Source organism: Syngnathus scovelli, chromosome 8, assembly GCF_024217435.2.
Source record: "Syngnathus scovelli strain Florida chromosome 8, RoL_Ssco_1.2, whole genome shotgun sequence".
Classification (NCBI taxonomy): Eukaryota; Metazoa; Chordata; class Actinopteri; order Syngnathiformes; family Syngnathidae; genus Syngnathus; species Syngnathus scovelli.
Genome location: NC_090854.1, coordinates 15,525,344 through 15,542,337, shown reverse-complemented (window position 1 = coordinate 15,542,337; position 16,994 = coordinate 15,525,344). Strand labels below are relative to the sequence as shown.

At 40.6% G+C, this 16,994-nt stretch overlaps 1 protein-coding gene across 5 annotated transcripts in view; it reads right to left on the bottom strand.

Annotated features, from left to right (window-relative positions):
* Positions 1 to 9,273: 9,273 nt before the first annotated feature.
* The window catches only part of lmo7a (LIM domain 7a), a 37,785-nt gene continuing 30,064 nt past the window's right edge, over positions 9,274 to 16,994 (bottom strand). For 2 of the 5 annotated variants that reach the window (XM_049728373.1, XM_049728375.2), the window contains 14 exons: positions 15,940 to 16,109; positions 15,811 to 15,868; positions 15,666 to 15,722; positions 14,893 to 14,918; positions 14,459 to 14,566; positions 14,302 to 14,388; positions 13,337 to 14,010; positions 13,122 to 13,162; positions 12,847 to 13,005; positions 12,102 to 12,279; positions 11,672 to 11,980; positions 11,153 to 11,261; positions 10,295 to 10,397; positions 9,274 to 9,859 (listed from right to left, as the gene is read on the bottom strand). In XM_049728373.1, coding sequence (XP_049584330.1) covers positions 9,837 to 9,859; positions 10,295 to 10,397; positions 11,153 to 11,261; positions 11,672 to 11,980; positions 12,102 to 12,279; positions 12,847 to 13,005; positions 13,122 to 13,162; positions 13,337 to 14,010; positions 14,302 to 14,388; positions 14,459 to 14,566; positions 14,893 to 14,918; positions 15,666 to 15,722; positions 15,811 to 15,868; positions 15,940 to 16,109 — 2,102 coding nt within the window. In that variant the 3' untranslated portion in view covers positions 9,274 to 9,836. The remainder of the gene's footprint in view (positions 9,860 to 10,294; positions 10,398 to 11,152; positions 11,262 to 11,671; positions 11,981 to 12,101; positions 12,280 to 12,846; positions 13,006 to 13,121; positions 13,163 to 13,336; positions 14,011 to 14,301; positions 14,389 to 14,458; positions 14,567 to 14,892; positions 14,919 to 15,665; positions 15,723 to 15,810; positions 15,869 to 15,939; positions 16,110 to 16,994) is intronic. The other 3 variants (XM_049728376.1, XM_049728379.2, XM_049728378.2) reach the window with 3 other exon arrangements.

Below are 16,994 nucleotides of genomic sequence, written 5' to 3'. Positions count from 1 at the left end.
CCACAAAAACCCCGAAGCTTGCATCTTCTGCTGCTTTTATTACGTGTTGTTTTCCTTCATGCATCATGCTAAATATAGGCAAACCTTGGGAAAAACAACACAGATGAGCAAAATGCAGCCATCCAGTTTCTATACGTACTAAACACGAGACTGAAGGGAGCATTGGAGTGCTACTAGTGTGTGAAACGTGGCTACTTGTTGGACCTAGTAGTACAGCAGCACAGCACTAGTAAGATTTAATGATGCACTAGTAGCCCGTGAGTAACACAGTTGATCTACTAGTAAGCTGAATTGAATTGATTCAGAAAACATACAAGTACATGGATCTTAATATCAACAATATAGACTAAAGGCTTAAAAATAAAAAAGTAACAAGTAACATTTTAGCATTGTAAAATGAAGTTACCGGTAACCATTCTTAATATGTCACTGTATAAAAAGCAGACAAAAAAAACACACCACCCAGAGCTGTTTTCTCCCAACATCTATTTACATGTAAATTACTGATCTAAATATAAAAAAAAAATAAAATAAAAAACTCGGAAGAGTGCATTGGCAACTTCACATGACTCATTGGCAAGGATATTATAAGAAATAACAAAAACTAAAATGTATTCCACATTTTTGTGAAGGAAATGAAATAAAACCAAAAATGTATCTTTAATAAAATGTACTAAAACTAGCTATAATTATAGTAAAAATATCCTTTGAATTCATCTTTGTCAATTAATATCTGATCAGTACAGGAGAAGGAAGGTCCAACAAGTGTTTGAGAATTTTTATTGACTTTCTTACGCAAGACTTGGTGACCTTTATTTTTTTCTGCACTAGACAAATACATCAAAAAAACAATTTAGATGTTTAAATTTTTACGTCAGTCGTAGTCACCTACCTACTCGAGCTATTTGTCTTTGTCATGAAGGTCCGCTAAGGAACACTTGAAGTCGTCATACCAGTCAGAATATAACTGGCGTGTACTGGTCTTATCAGTGATCTGAACGCATCACGGGTGTAGCAGGTGTTGCTGCCCTCAAGTGTCTCTCTGTATTGACACCCCCGCTGTGTGTGGCTGCACACCAGCTGCGCCTCCTTGTTTATTGTAAAATGGACTTCCCATTTCTTTTGGTCTCATTGTCATTCAAATGAAGAATTGGGAAATTTTTTTAAATCATTTTGGCCTTGCGCATGTTGTGTTCTCACACTGCCTCTCGGGGAGATTGCGTGTACATGCTAGTGCATATTTGCGTCTAGCCGCTAGTAGCGAGAGCTCTCTAACGGGCCAACCACTTTTGTTGTTTGTGCGGAACCCGACTGCGTGTAAATCCGTCCACAGCGTGAGGTGCCGTCTGCGTCCCGGCGCCAGTGGCGTTGTGTGGGTTGTCAGCGAATAGTCGTGCCCTCTTGCCCTCAGAAATGAATGTGGCTCTCCTTTCCCAATTGTGAAGGCATCATCAAAAGTAAGCAGTCGTAAAAGCGGAAAGGGTTTGATCCTGCGACAACTGACGAGTACTGTATTCACAATCTTTTTCTGTTGACCCGCAAAAGAGTGGGAAAACGGTGTCAATTCAATGAGAAGGTGTTAACGCATTTGCATGAGGTGTCTGTCTTCTGCTCTGCTGACATACATGGTGATGATGAAGACTGAGAAGAGTTCCCAGTTTCTTCAAACAGATCACAGAAATCAATAAAAACTGTAACACGATAGAAGTGTTAAATGAATTCAATTAAGCAGAAGACTTGGTTTCAGCTAGTTTGGGTTGACCTCCCCTTTTAATGCTTGAGTCAAAATGAATATCAATTTCCAGCCTACAAAGCCTTACATTTTGCAGCTAAGTCTTAAAATGAATGCTGGCTTGTATTGGCTATGAAGTCAATTAGATTTGCAGGGAGCGGATTACCGGCCTCTGCTTCCTCATGATTCATCTTTTTTTTTTTTGGTGAAGCACTTGACATTTCCTCTCCCTTTCAAGGTGTCTCTCTAACAGCGCAGGATATCTTTTCAGCTGGTGAAAGTCTCTCATGTGTTGCAGCGTGAAAGTATTGATTTGTGATCATGCTCACATTTTGGAACGCAAGTGTTTCATCACGGTGACTTCATCACCCAAAGCTGCTCACATTCTATTCCTGTGAAAGAACTTGTACACTTTATTATTTGACTTCCTGTCGAGTGACTTAACATACAGATATACACTTGAAACTTTTAAGCATGAAGAGTTACATGAATAATAAACTTCAGAATAAAATCAAAAGGAGCATGTTCAGCACCTATCAGCATTTGGCACCTGGTCAGATAGCGGTTGAAATCAGTAGTGTTCTCTCTTCAATAATGAAAAACAATCTAAAAAATATGAATCATAAAAATCATTAAGATTAGTTTTTGCCCATTCTCTTCATGAAAAGTAGGCCTACCACCTATTGATTTAACTCCCCTGGTGCTAATCATATCGAATGCACCCTGTTCCCCACTGATCCCTTGGCATCCAGGTTTAGAATCTGCCGGTTTTCCTCTAAGTCCCCTGCCAGCTTTTTACAAGGATTACATCCATCCCCCTCCACGTGCACCGATGCCATCCTGAGGCCAAGAAAGGTCAGATGGTTTACGATATTAGCGCTATCGATCATTTCATGATTTTTACCAGGGGGAGGCTTAAGGAGAGTGCCTCTATGAAAACACCCCAACTTTTCCGTTTCTGAGAATCCGTGGCTCTTCTACGAGGGATTTGAACGATTCCGATGGCAAAGCTCACCTGTCACTATTTGTGAACCGTGTCGTATGTCGCATATCCCCCTGAGGACACAAAGTGTCGGGCAGCCAGAGCGTGAAATTAAGTTTGGAGACAAATGGAAGTCAGTGATGTGATAAAGTGAAGCAAGCATCAGCGAGTTAACAAGGCAAACAGTCTAATTAGCTCATGGAGTCCCTTTTTTCGCTTTGCTTACCATTCTGTAGGCGGTGATGGCTTTAATGGCAAACATGGGGAACGAATGAATGAGGGCGGACTGGGGGAGGTCTCATGACTCTGATGTTTGCGCTCCATTTTAGTCCTCTAACATGCACTAACAAGATGCTAAGTGATGCGGGACCGTCAGGAATTTGACCGGAGATAAAACCTATTAGAGAAAAGACGTTTATTCAAGTGTATGACGTAAAAAAACGATTTTCACTTTGGAATTAATTTGAATTGTTATGTTCTTACTCAATCTCATATAAATTGCAAATTCAACCACTGTTTTTACAAAACAGAATTATACCTTGACTTATGAGTTTAATTTGTTGAAAATGCATTTTCATGTATAACAAGTCAAGTCAAGTCAAGTCACTTGACTTGACTTGACTTGACTTGACTCATGTATAACATTTTTTTCGTACGCATCTAAAGAAAACTAGCGCTGGATTGTGCAAGGGATTGACCACAAATGGTTCAGCAACAAGTTGTAGACAGACAATGTCATATTCTCTCTTTCCTCTGCACACAACAATTTATATTAGTGCTGTATAGATGCACTCGAAGAGGAGTTGAGGCATTTTTACAGCATAAAGCTCTTGTAGGATTTATGAAAACACCTCAATGACCAGTATAGTCATCTTCTAGCTGTTTTATACTGCCACCGTGCGGCCAAGAAAGGCAGCGTTTGTTTGATGCAACTGTTTCATATTTTTGTAATTCTATTTAACTATTACAGTCCTGTATGTTTTTTTAAAGTACAACATAATGTGGTGCTAGTTTTACTCAGTACACATTACAATTTTTTTTATATTAGCCTAGGGGGGGCTAGAACAGACGCAAATAATTCCATTCATTTTGAAAGTTTGGAGTTTGAAGTTATGAGTGTGGTCATGGAACAAATGAAACTTGTATTTCGAGACTCATGCCGCAGTGCTAATATTTGTGAGGTGGAAGATGAGCGTAGCTTAGTGAGTGGAATCGAGTTTTCTTGGTTGGGTTAATATGGCCTCCATTTGGATTTGTGTGCTTGACAGTTAGACCTGTTCAAAAATCGACTGAAATTAAAACACTTGAGATGTCACTGAGATGTCTTGTGATTTGCTCACATGACTTCCGGTGCACCTAATAAAATGAACTTGAACTGTTTCTACTGATACATAAGACTGCAATAATATTATTATTTCCCACTGCGATATATGAATACTGTGCGTCTTCTTTATAAGATATGATTAAAAACGCAATAGTGATCTGACTGAGATACTGTTATGTTTTAATATCGAATTACCAAGGACATGAGAAGGAAGGTTATGGGAATTCCATTTCCCGTCTCCCCAAAGAGCCTCGGATGTGTGAATTAGAAAGAAGGGCATTCAAGCAAAACAAGCACTCACCCAGGAGCCAGAAATGTGGAAGAACACTGGAGGGCTGGCCAGCACGTTCCCTCTGGAAGAAGACAGCAGATGGCTCGTTCTCCGGGGACTTCGGAGGAGGAAGTCACCCAGCCTGTACTGGAACATATACGGAACCTCCAAACATTCAATTCAATCAAAAGCGTCAAGGCTAACTTGTTTTTCTTCCTCCCCACAGTTTGTTGACGAGTGCATGCCAATACAAAAGCTGGCCCTTTTATTGTGAAGACATCTTAGCCAATCAGAAATCATTTGAAATTATTCATCCATCCGTCCATTTTGTAGAACTTTTGTCTTCATTACATTGAGCTGGAGATGCCCGTCAATCCGCACTCATCCAGACAAACTACCGTTCATGCTCACATTCACAGATACGGACAATTTAGAGTCTTCAATGATGATTATCATGATTACCTCACGGTGTGTCACGGCTGAGCTGAAGCCTATTCAGCTGACAGCGAAGAGGACACATAATATCGAGAATCATCTTGTCCAGCACATTATGTTTTGAACCACATAATATCATGACATGGTCTGAATAATTCTTCTTCTTCTGTCCCTCACACTTAGCAGAACTACCATCTTTGGAACTGTGTCTCCATCACACTTGGTATGGTCGTTATTTTATAACTCCATTCACACTCATGGATATTTTAGTGCCTTCATTTAAACAATCGTGCGAGAAAATCCATGCAAATATGGGGAGGAAATGCAAACGCCATGTTGTCCCCTCCATAGGAAATAACAGAAACAAGAAAAATCATTTCCAGGGTCAATCTGTTGGCATGCTGAGGATAAAACCCCGACAACAAACTGCAAGTAATTGCCGATGGCTAAAAAGGTTTAAAATGACCAGATGAACAGAAGTACTACTTTTGTCTAAATGGAGCTCCTCAATTCACAGTAATGCTTTTATTGCTTTGGACTGAGCACACAAACGAGCAAGTAACACAAGATAAGAATCTTTACTTTGTTCTTATTGATGTCCATTTTCATTCCGAGTCCAATGACGCCACCAAGCCACCCAATCAAGATGAACTTCATATCCATAAATCGACACAAGGCGAACGCTCTTGTGTCTGCGCAAACAAAACGAGAAGCTTAACAATGGTGCAAATAATGGGCCGTCCTAGGCTGCTCACACGACACTAGTGTAATTACAGCACTGCAAGGGCGATAATGGCGCTGAATGGAGCGCGCACAAAAGAGTGGACCAAAGCTCTCTCGGGGAAATATTGCAAAGTCGCTACAATAACGCTGTATGGGCCGCCATCGTAATTTCCTTGCCTCGGGCGGGTGCTTCTCTACAATCAAGGCGACACAGTTAATTCGGAGCGGAAGGAGTCTGTTTTAGACACTTTCTGTTGCATTTAAAGCTTTGCAAACTAGCAGGAGTGAGGGCTTTGACATTTCCAATTGTTATTTTTAAAATGGATGTGAATGTTCTGAACATCTGTATCAATGCCAGTGTTTTAATGAGGAGTCATGTTCCTTAGTTAAGGAATTTAACGTTCTCCCCCATTGGTGACAATGTTGCATATATGAAATTAATTTGGTGTTTTAATAAATCTTGTCCTGCCTTGTTGAAGTCAAATTTTCCTCTTCTGGTGTAAGATTTTAATTAAGTAATAACATCCTCAATAAATACTGAGTTTTTTTTAAGAGTTTTACCAATGTATTTTTGTCTCACTTTGTTCAAGATACAATTAGTCATTGATCAATAGAATCAATTAATTGAGCATATGTAGCAGTATTTTGTGCAACTAAGAGCTTTGCCTGATATTTTATTGGCATTCACATGAGTCAAAATATTCAAAGCTGTCAGTATGAATCATTATGTTGTTAAACCAAAATGACAGCCTTGTGGTTAAATGAATGACATTTTAGTAAAAGCATTTTATGTCTCATTGGATCAGGCTGTGTAGGTGCAGGTGTACTAAAATGTTGTGGTGACCTGAGTCCTTGAGGACCATCATAGGGATGATGAAGGTAAAGGGCGCCAGGCCGAAATTAGCTGTAGTCAAGCACAGTCACTTCCCACTTCATCTCCTCTTCTGTGAATAATTCAAAGCACTCACCCCACAGCCCCCCCCCACCTCCTTCAATCCACGATCATATTTGGAAAACCCCCAAAATGGAGGATGTACTGGAGCTGTGCTTAAGGAAATCTGACTGCAATGCATTGAACTATTTCAGAGGGTTTCTGCCTCCTGGTTACATAACAAGGATCACGTTGATATTGATTTCAAAGGCTATGCTGCATAAGTGGGGAGGCAAATTTATCTGTAACATTATGCACAATTTGAATACTGCCATTAAGGACAGTAAAAACAAAACTACCCTTGAATATGGATGAATTAAAATATATTGCGGATATATTACATACAAAAAGTTAAATACAACTGAACTCTAATAATTAACCGGTGGTGGATTTGCATTCAGTTTAATCCACAGTTACATTAAGTATTATTTGAAAATTTAACTCAATCCCAAAATAGAAGATACAAACAAAATCAAAACACAATTACTTGCCTTATCACAAATTATTTGAATTTGAATGAAATTGATTTATTTTCCGTGTCACATTAGCTCATAGGCTAATGACGGTTAGACAAAGCCTTCCGCTTAACATCCTGTTTCAGGGGTAGCGCCGGCGGGAGTCCCATTTTGTTTCCAATAACAACTACGTCCTCCTATGTCATAAAGCGTGTGAGTCAGAACAGAGCAGAGGATGTATTGTCTTCGAGAGGAGATGTTTTATTATTTCCTCTTAATGTGCTTTGCAGCCTGCAGGCATCCCACGGCCCCCTCGCCTTGTTTGTAGCGTTGCCCTTTAGAGCGTCGGGGATTAACGTGTGGGGCTGTCTTCGTTTTGTGACTGCTAGGATTTGTGCTGATCACTAAAAGGTCACAGATCAATATCTGAAGAGGGGAGGGGGGTGATTATCTGATGATAATATGGTTTGATGATTGCATAAGATGTCTCATGGATGTGAATGGAAGTGGGAATGCTTGTTTACCTCATATATGGGCCCTGCAATTGTCTAGTGACCATTTCCAGGAAGGTTGAGGTGAACATCCAGTGCTCTACTTTTGTGCTTAGTGCAAGTCTAGTGCAAAGTGCAGTCTAACTGCAAGATTCTAAAGTAAAAAATGGATTCCTAGAACAGTTGATATCAAAAACAAATGACTACACAGTTGTTTCAGAACAGCAAACATTCTGCGGTTCTCCAGAGAAGGTGGCATTTACAGCTTGACCTAAGGTGCTCTTTAATTTTCCGTTTAAATCTTTGCACAGACGATTGGTTTTTATGACACTCGCATGGTAACAGGTCACATGACTAATTATCAACGCATCAGGTGGATTAGGGCAATAATGAAGTCATGCAATTTACATGGTTCAGAGGAACATAGCAAACTTGTTCCCGAAACATGATTTCACGCTTCATTAAATCATTTTGTATTTTCACACCTTTTCACTTAGTGTTCCAGATGCATGAAGTCCACCACGAGCCATGTGAAAGTCTTTAAAGTAATAAAATGTTTCTTTCTAAAAATAGAAAGGAGCATTGTACTGCCAAGGACAAGTGTGACATGACAAGTAGCCTGTTGAAAGGAAAAATAACACACACACAAAACATTTGACAATTGACGACCAAATAGAACCTGAGCCATAATGCATTTTGGAAACCAAACATACATTTTTGGAAAATCCACATTAGTGTAAATACAGAAATAACAAAAATGATTTCATTGGATGTTTGCATTTCTAATGGAATGTTACTATTTATGAATGCATACATTAAATTATTAGGTATACTAATAATTAGATTTATACTCATGATTTTTAAAAACGATATTTCTTCCATTTATTTGGTGTTTAAAAAAAATCATTTTAAAATTCACAGTACAGCTTAAATACTGATACTTTTAATTGAAAACTACTTTAAATGTACCACGACTTTGCTTTGCTAGTGCTATATTTGACCGGTAAATGTATTTATCGCAGAATATACACGTTAAGTAAAATTCCTCGGAAGTAATGTCAAGAGGAGTCTGACATTTTTAGACTTGAAACTACAGTACCCTCTATTGGTGAATTGAAGTTACAGAAACTAAAACCCTGCACACACAGCACTAGTGACCATTTAATTAATTACTCATCGTTTTAACTGCAAGTTGAAAAGTATCTCCTTAAATACAACTATTGATTTTATATCATACCGAGATCAGAAAGATGATTTGTTGTTCTGCTTGACTCCCAAAGTTGCTGAAATTTTTCTACGACAGTGGAGTAGCCAGTTTTTGACTTTGTCAGGGGCACAAATAATTTCTTGGCAATACCTTCGATGTTTATGGTAAATTTAGGTTATGATTAAAAATTAGGCATACATGATATAACATAGGTCCTTGGGGGAAAAAAAAATCACATTTTCCAAAAGTTCAAATGCAGAACATTCCGACGACAAAGCAGAGGGGGAAAAAGTGTCTTGCTCGGATTCATATTCCTCATCCAAGACGGACGGCATTGAGGTTGTGTTTGTTTTCCAAGGAGTTGGATTTAAAATAGTTTCTGCTGCAGAGCGCCAAGACAAATCCAAAGTAGGGAATTTGAGCCTGAGCATTTCTCTCTTCTGACTCACTACCGTTCAAGTCTTCTTCTCAAATATACAGTGACAATGACAATTTCCTAGCTTTTGTCGAGGAAGCAAGAGGCAGGTGTATGAATATTCAATAAACGCTCATTGCAAATTGGATCTCTTGTAACAGCTCCGGTGGCGGAATTATTACGATTTGTGGAGATGGCTTGTCAAAAGCGTTATGGATTGCTGCTTTCCGAATCAAAAGGGTATGACCAATTGCCTCATTGAAATTCCACCCAAACACCTGGAATCAGACACCACCTGACTGCAACATCAGAGTTAAAGTCTTTATTTACAAATCTGTGCCATCATTCCATATTCTTCACTACCTGTGTAATATTTCATCTCATTAAATACAGCCTGGATAATGATAATAGTAATCTTAATGACTTCTCCCTGTTGCAGACATAAAGGCACATAAGTAGGCGAATGACCACTGAACACCGCTAGTAGGAAGAAACGTTATTTTCATTCGAAATTTAATAAAAGGAAGATACGGTAGTAAGATATCAAGCAGAGTGGTGAGGAGCCTTTTTCTTCCAAGGGCCATGCTAGATTTATGAAAACATATGATATTTATGATAGAATTAACGTTCACCTGATCTGCATTTGAACCCATGGGCCCTGGATTTTCCCACCCCTGTAGTAACCAAATATGGCATGTATAAGAAGAACCCTTTGTACAGTTGTAATATTTCACATCTTGCGCATAAAATATACACCACCAGTCTTACCCACTTAAAAAAAAAAGAACAATTCGAATCTCAGGAATGAAGATGCATCACGGGTTGTTGTCGCTTGTGGTCTCTTCGTCGATTTTCTGGAGGACCCTCAAATTACATCGAGGTGGGCTGGCCGGCTGGACGAGACACGGCACAAAACCTTTAAATTGTACGTACTTCACAGGTAATTGGCAGCAATGTTATATGTGAGCCCAGGTACTTGTTGCTTGGCAGGATTCACAGGGCTAAATAAATGTTCATTCCGGTTCATGTAACAGCCTGGTTAAGTATTGTGTCCTTTTTTAAATAATCGTTTTAAGTGAATGAAAGACAGATGAACCAACCAAATAAGTAACAAACGCACTAACCTGTTAACGAGTTCACTAACCAATATACTGACTGACTGACTGACTACTTAGTCTGTATTAGAAATAAAATGCATAAACGCATTGTAAATTACAGCAAATAGGTGTTTTTGGACTGTTGGATATAAGGGCACAACTACAAACCTGATAATGAGCTACTGTGAGTGGACAAAATAAAGGTAGATGGGCGGTAGGACTTTGCCTTACTTTTGAATCGCATGTAGCAGGTGTTACAGTAGAGCTGTTTGTTTCGAATTCGGACTTCAGCCCCGGCTTCCGATCCCCCGAGGGCCGATTTGCAGTCGATGCACTAGAAATGAACACAAAGTTGATTGTTCAAAAAGTGATACATTTTTTTTTTAATAATTCCAATAAATTACCAACAAACAGACTGATTTGACTAACAACTTGCAATTTGACTTACTAACTATGCTAACTTAATAACTGACCAACTCAACATACTAACTAACTGACCAACTCAACATACAAACAAACAAACAAACAAACAAACAAACAAACAAACAAACAAACAAACAAACAAACAAACTAACTAACTAACTAACTAACTAACTAACTAACTAACTAACTAACTAACTAACTAACTAACCAACTAACCAACTAACCAACTAACCAACTAACAACTAACCAACCAACTAACCAACTAACCAACTAACCAACTAACTAACCAACTAACCAACTAACCAACTAACCAACTAACTAACTAACTAACTAACTAACTAACTAACTAGTGACCTACGTAACTGACTGGGTGAAGAACTGATGTCTGACTAATTTACTAAACTATTAGCTCACCAGCTAAATAACTTTACTGGCCAACCAGCAGACTGATTGACCACCCAACCAGCGAGCTATCAACTTGACTAAGTAAGGAACTGAATGGCCGACCAACTGACCAGCCGGCTGACTGATGAACCAAACGCTGTCAAAAGTGGAAATGGCAATCAAGACTTGGGCTGAAATACGCTTTATCTTTCACTAACACTTTAGACTTTCAACAAGTGCGAAGATGAAGGTGTGAGTCAGAAGGTGTGAAAATGATCTCACCTTAAAACAGGTCAAATGATAACAGAGTCCGAGAGACTCGATGATCATGGCTGCGCCTTTTCCCAGCGCCAGGTCACACAATGTACATACTTTCTTACCGCTCACAGACCTATATCGCACAAAGCACAACTTGGACATATGGAAGCACATGGAGACACTTGCAATTGCTCAAAGCATGGCTGATACTTCAACTTGGCAAACAAAACAAGCATGCACAAAACATACACATATGTATGTGTATATATATATATATATATACACAAATGTGTGTATATATACACTATATATATAATAACTATATATAGTAATTATATATATATATATATGTATGAAAAATCTGTTTGCCAATTGAAGAATTCTCATAATCTATACACAATGTTGTAAGATAAAAATAAAAATTTGACATACAGTAGTCTGAAATAAAAATAATTTGCCATAAAATGCTGACGCTTTAGCCGGCACTCCCATAAAAGCTGCCACATCACCGCCGTTCAGAACCAGTAGACCAACCCAGTTTACCTGCTGCGCTGCTGCCGACCACCTGCGTCAGAACCAAGTTCTGGGGAGGTGGTGGGTGAGAGAGAAGACGTCGAAAGCGACGACAACTGTCCAGACCAGGGGGTGTTCCCAGCTGCTGGGCCCCCGAAAGAAGCGGGCCGAGTGCTGGAGCCGAACCGCGCCCCTGGCGGCCCATCGCCGTAAAAGGGAACGCTGCCGGAGAGGGCGGAGTGAGGCCGCGAGTAGTTTGGTATATGGGAGTCGCTCCTGAGTGTCCAAGACGAACGCCAGGAGTTGGGGGGGTTATCCAGGTGGTCAAGAGAGCCGCCCCTGCAAAGCCAACCCCATGCCCAATTTTGCCAGTTAGCCCCAGCACCAAAACCCACAACCTGCGTACGTCGGCGTTAGCGAGCCCACACCAACCACACCAGCACCGGAATGGTTGACCAACCTGCGCGTAGATGGCAGCTCGCTTTGGCTAGGGGCGGTGGCGGAGCGTTGGCGGATCCAGCTGTTGTCCGTCAATAAGTTCGTTTTCTTCTTCATGTCGTTCAGGAGCTGCTGGCGTTGGAGCTCCGCCTGTGATGGCGGCTGCCCACCCATTGCGTCGACCACATCACCACCTATCACTGCAATCAGAGAGGGGGAGGCCAGACATGATCTCTGAGAATGAAAACCTCAAAGATGAACCTCTTTCATCATTCTCGAGCCACTGAGACATGTAATCAAAAACATAATTATCATTTTAAAACATAATAATTGCAGCAAAACTCATGGCCGACTCATGAAAACGAGTTGCATGAATGAGCCAGTCAGTACAGTCACGTCCTGCAATAATGAGGGCCACGAGACAATTTAGTATAATGCAGCAGTAACCCGGTTAAAATGATCACATGCGTTTATTTGTGTCGTCTCATAACTGTTGCAGTAATAAATCGGATCTAACCATGCGGCCAGCATGAACAGGAACAAAATTTGAAATCTTTGCATTTGGTGTGTTGGAATAAAGTGTCCACAGGCTTCCCTAAACTAGTTTCTGTTCATTCTAAAGACATTCAAAGAGTCAATGTTGATGCTGAAAAGTCAGATTTGATCAAGTCCATCAATTCTGAATTAGATTGTCTGATTTGCATGCTGATTGGAATGTTTTGATTCAGAGGCCAATCAGAGCCAACGATTGCGGCGCAGGAGCCGACCTCTCTGGGGCTCCCTGTATCTCATGGCAATGAGAATGTTTCTCCTCTCCTTCTCCAGCTCGCTTGCGGCCCTTTGACCGTGTGCCACTTTTTCCCGTGTGCTCTTGGCTTGCTCCTCCAGCAGCCAGTGGGCCATGCCGCCCCGATGCATTGACAAACCTACAGCAGCGGCGCACATTTGACGTTTACGTGTGCCTCACTAGTTCAGTGGAATCCATTGAAGGTCACAGTTTTAAGTACAACTGCTAAGTGTATTGTAACACTTAATTACTGACCTCTGTTTGGAAGTCTTTCTTCAGTCTCAAGCAATTTAGCCCTGTAAAAAAAAAACAAAAAAAAAAAACAATTAAATTTAGATATTTTTTGGGGGAGGACACACATTTTTTTCCACATCTTACCATTTGCAATTCATATGGAAATTATATTACACATGCACACACACGCACACACACACACATTATTGCTTTATCTTAATAGCCAACATAATGACCGTTGCTCCTCGATGGCACGCTTCCTCTCCTGCCGCTCTTGCTCTTCCGCGGCCATCAGCCTCCTCCTCAGCTCCTCCTTCTCTGCCTCTCTCCTCTTCTGCCACGCAAGCTCCTCCTCTTCCCTCTGCCTCCTCTCCTCTTCCTCCTTCTCTCGGGTCCTCCCCATCTCCTCTTCCACCTGCCTTTGGCGCGCCTCCTCTGCTTCCCTCTTCCTCCTCTCCTCTTCCACCTGCCTTTGGCGCTCCTCCTCTGCTTCCCTCTTCCTCCTCTCCTCTTCCACCTGCCTTTGGCGCTCCTCCTCTGCTTCCCTCTTCCTCCTCTCCTCCTCCACCTTTAGGCGTTCCAGCTCCCCCTCTCTCCTCTTCCTCTCCTCCTCCTGCTGCCTTTGACGCTCTAGCTCCTCCTCCCTCCTCCTCATCTCCTGCCTTTGGCGCTCCAGTTCCTGCTCCTGCTCCCTCCTCTTCCTCTCAATTTCCTGTCTCTCTCGCTCTAGTTCTTCCTCCCGCCTCCTCATCTCCTGCCTTTGGCGCTCAAACTCTTCCTCTCTCCGCTGCCTCTCCAACTCCAGCTTCATGCGCTCCTGCTGCTCCTCCTCCTCCCTCCTCTTCCTCTCTTGCTCCAGCCTCTCTCGCTCTTGCTCTAGGTCCCAGTAGGCGAGCGTTGGGCCCGCTGGCTGCAGGAGAAACAGAAATATGACCGAAATAAAGCATATTAGAGAAATTGCAGTGCAATATAATAACGTTTCTGTCCCACATATACGATTATCATACTTGATGCTAGAAATTTTGTATTGTTACGTTTCTTTCTACAAGTAAATTGTTGTAACTCCAAAAAATAATACAAGTATTTTCTTCTAATACTAGGAACTTAAGATTATTATACATATTTCTGCTCTTTTAAAGCCAATCTTCCCAACAAAATAGCGTATCATTTACTGTAGCAGTGACAATAAATGATGTGGTACCTCGCGTTGTGGAACACTGCTAGAGATCTCCTCCTGAGCCTTTGTCCACTCCTCCTGCAGTTTCTCCTGGTCACGTTTATATTTCTCCTATATGACAAAACAATAACACTGACACTTCTAAATATGGAAAGAATTTTGTCTTCTACTTTCAATATACCTGTAATTGGCGCTCCTGCTCCTTCTGCCACTTCTCCTGTCGCCTGCGTTCCTCTTCTGGATCCCAGGACCAGCGAGTTGAAGACACGGTGAGTGGTGGAACAGGTATCTGAGGATGGAGAGGACATGTACACACAATTAAGCCCATGCAGTAGAACATTAAGCTGTTCCTTTCTTCTGGGTTCTTCCTGTGTTGCTGAATAAGGTAATCAAAACATTAGTAATATTAGAAATGACTTAAGGGATTTTCAACTTAAATGTAGGAGGGGCCAATTTTTCAGTAGTGCTACTGAGGGGCCAAATAAGACAACACTAACTAGATGCTATTATAAATATTGACAAAATGTAATATATTTAGTTGGTCATAACTAATTTATCAAGAAAATATAGCAATGTACTATATAAAGATGGCAATGCACCAATGTTGGTACTCACATCTGGCATGTCAGAGCCTGCTGATCCTTGAAAAAAAAGACAAAACCATCCAGTCAATATTTGTGTCATGCACCATAGAAGATTAATTCAAGGCACCCTGCAGGCCATCTGCCACATTAACACGCTGCTGATGGGCTTATTTACTTTTTATTGCCCAGTCAAGCATCAATTGATCATGAAAAGTCACAATGAGAACAACAACCCATGAGAAACAAACAAATGTCACGTTCACCCCATTCCAACTTATTGATTGCCTTCACTCAACATCAAATGTGGAAATGGAGGAAATTAAGAAGAGCATGATTGCATAAGCACATCATCAGCATGCAGAAGTGAAAAAGGTTGAACATGCTGAGCATGGCAGGAATATGCTTTTAATGTGCATAGCAAAGTAACAAAAAAAAGGGAGAATAAGTTTTAATTTTACACTAAATGAAAAACGCTATTAAAAAAGTGTTCAGAGTTTTGTTCAATAGAAATTTCAGTCATTTTCTTAACAATACAAGATATATTTTATGTAATGAAGGTAACATCATTTTTGACGAGATGCCTGAAGAAGGAAAGAAAAACCTCTAGAACCAGACGAGTTCAAGGAGTGAAAGTTGGGCCCAAAACACATTCTGGGACTATTACCCTATTTTTATTCAGTTATCCTCCAACTGATCATTAAGCATGCAAAGCAAACCACCCCAAGGCTGAGACATTATTGCATGAAACAAAAGCGTTAAAAAACACGAAATAAGCCCCAAACCTCGTAAAACGTTATTTTTTACCTTTCTCAAAAAACTCTGATCTCCGTTTTAAGTTTATCATAGAAATGGGCTCTGATTCTATACAGGAGATGGGAGAAATAAAGTTTAATCAAGGAAAACAAATTTAATATACTACTAATATGTCACCTTTACTTCATGACCTTACCTTTTGTCATCATGGACACTTTGGGGTAACCGCCATCGACACCGTTGGAAGCCACATCCTGCACAAAGGTTCTCCTTTAGTAAAAATCTGGCCTACGGATAGCTCAAAGCATTTAGGGGGTTCACTTACCACGACCGAGTGGGTGGTGGCCTTGGCGGACGTGTCAGTGAACGAAGTAAAATCCAGCATGTTGGTGGCACCGGCATCAGGGAAACCTACAAGTGTGGTATGATCCATACTGGTCAGATTGATGGTCTTATGGCCTTTAAATGGCGGGGAAGATGGATCTCTGTCCCAGTCTGCATGCAGACAATATAGCAACATGTTGTTTTTTTCTTTTTTAAATCAGCATATGTTTTAGTGGCAACAGGGAAGCCAAATGCCGAGAAATTCTCCAGAGAGAAGCAAAAGACACGAGTGTCATAGCAGCAGAGGGGAACGGGACAGAAAAACCACCTTCCTCAGCCATGAATCATATGACAGCTGTCATTCACCCACAAAGAGTTTGAAACAAAACCAACCAGCTAATGTGGGTGCAGACGTTTGGAAATGGGTTTATCCAGTTGTGATAATCTTTTGAGTCCAGTGGAGTGAAAAAGAAAAAATATTTATCCTTATCTATTTTTGTGCATAGTTTCCTCAATATAATGTTCAAGACCATCAAACAAATCTAAATATCAGACAAAGATAAACATAAAATGCAGTTTTTCCAATGCTGAATAGTAACGAACGAACGAAAGAAAGAAAGAACGAAAGAAAGAAAGAAAGAAAGAAAGAAAGAAAGAAAGAAAGAAAGAAAGAAAGAAAGAAAGAAAAAAAAACTTAGAGTCTAGGGTCTTAGAGCATTCTCCTTCAACTAGGAAATATCCTGCAAAGTCACTCTACTGTATGATTTGTGGGCCACACTACTTTCACAATATTCAGGGGCCAGGCACGACTGTATCAGTTCGCCAGCCAGACTAAAACTGTGGGAAATAAGTGAGTTGTGTTGCTCCTGCCAGAAGAAAAACGGTTCGGAGTAAATGCTGATAAGAGAAATAAGGACCACTGAAACAAAGAAGTGGAAGAAAGTAAGAAAATATCGCCATAAGAAACAAAAGTAGAAATGAAAACCACGGATGCTCAACACAGTAACAGTCATCGTCACGAGTGGAGGCGTATGGGGCCTCCTGCCATGCTGTCAT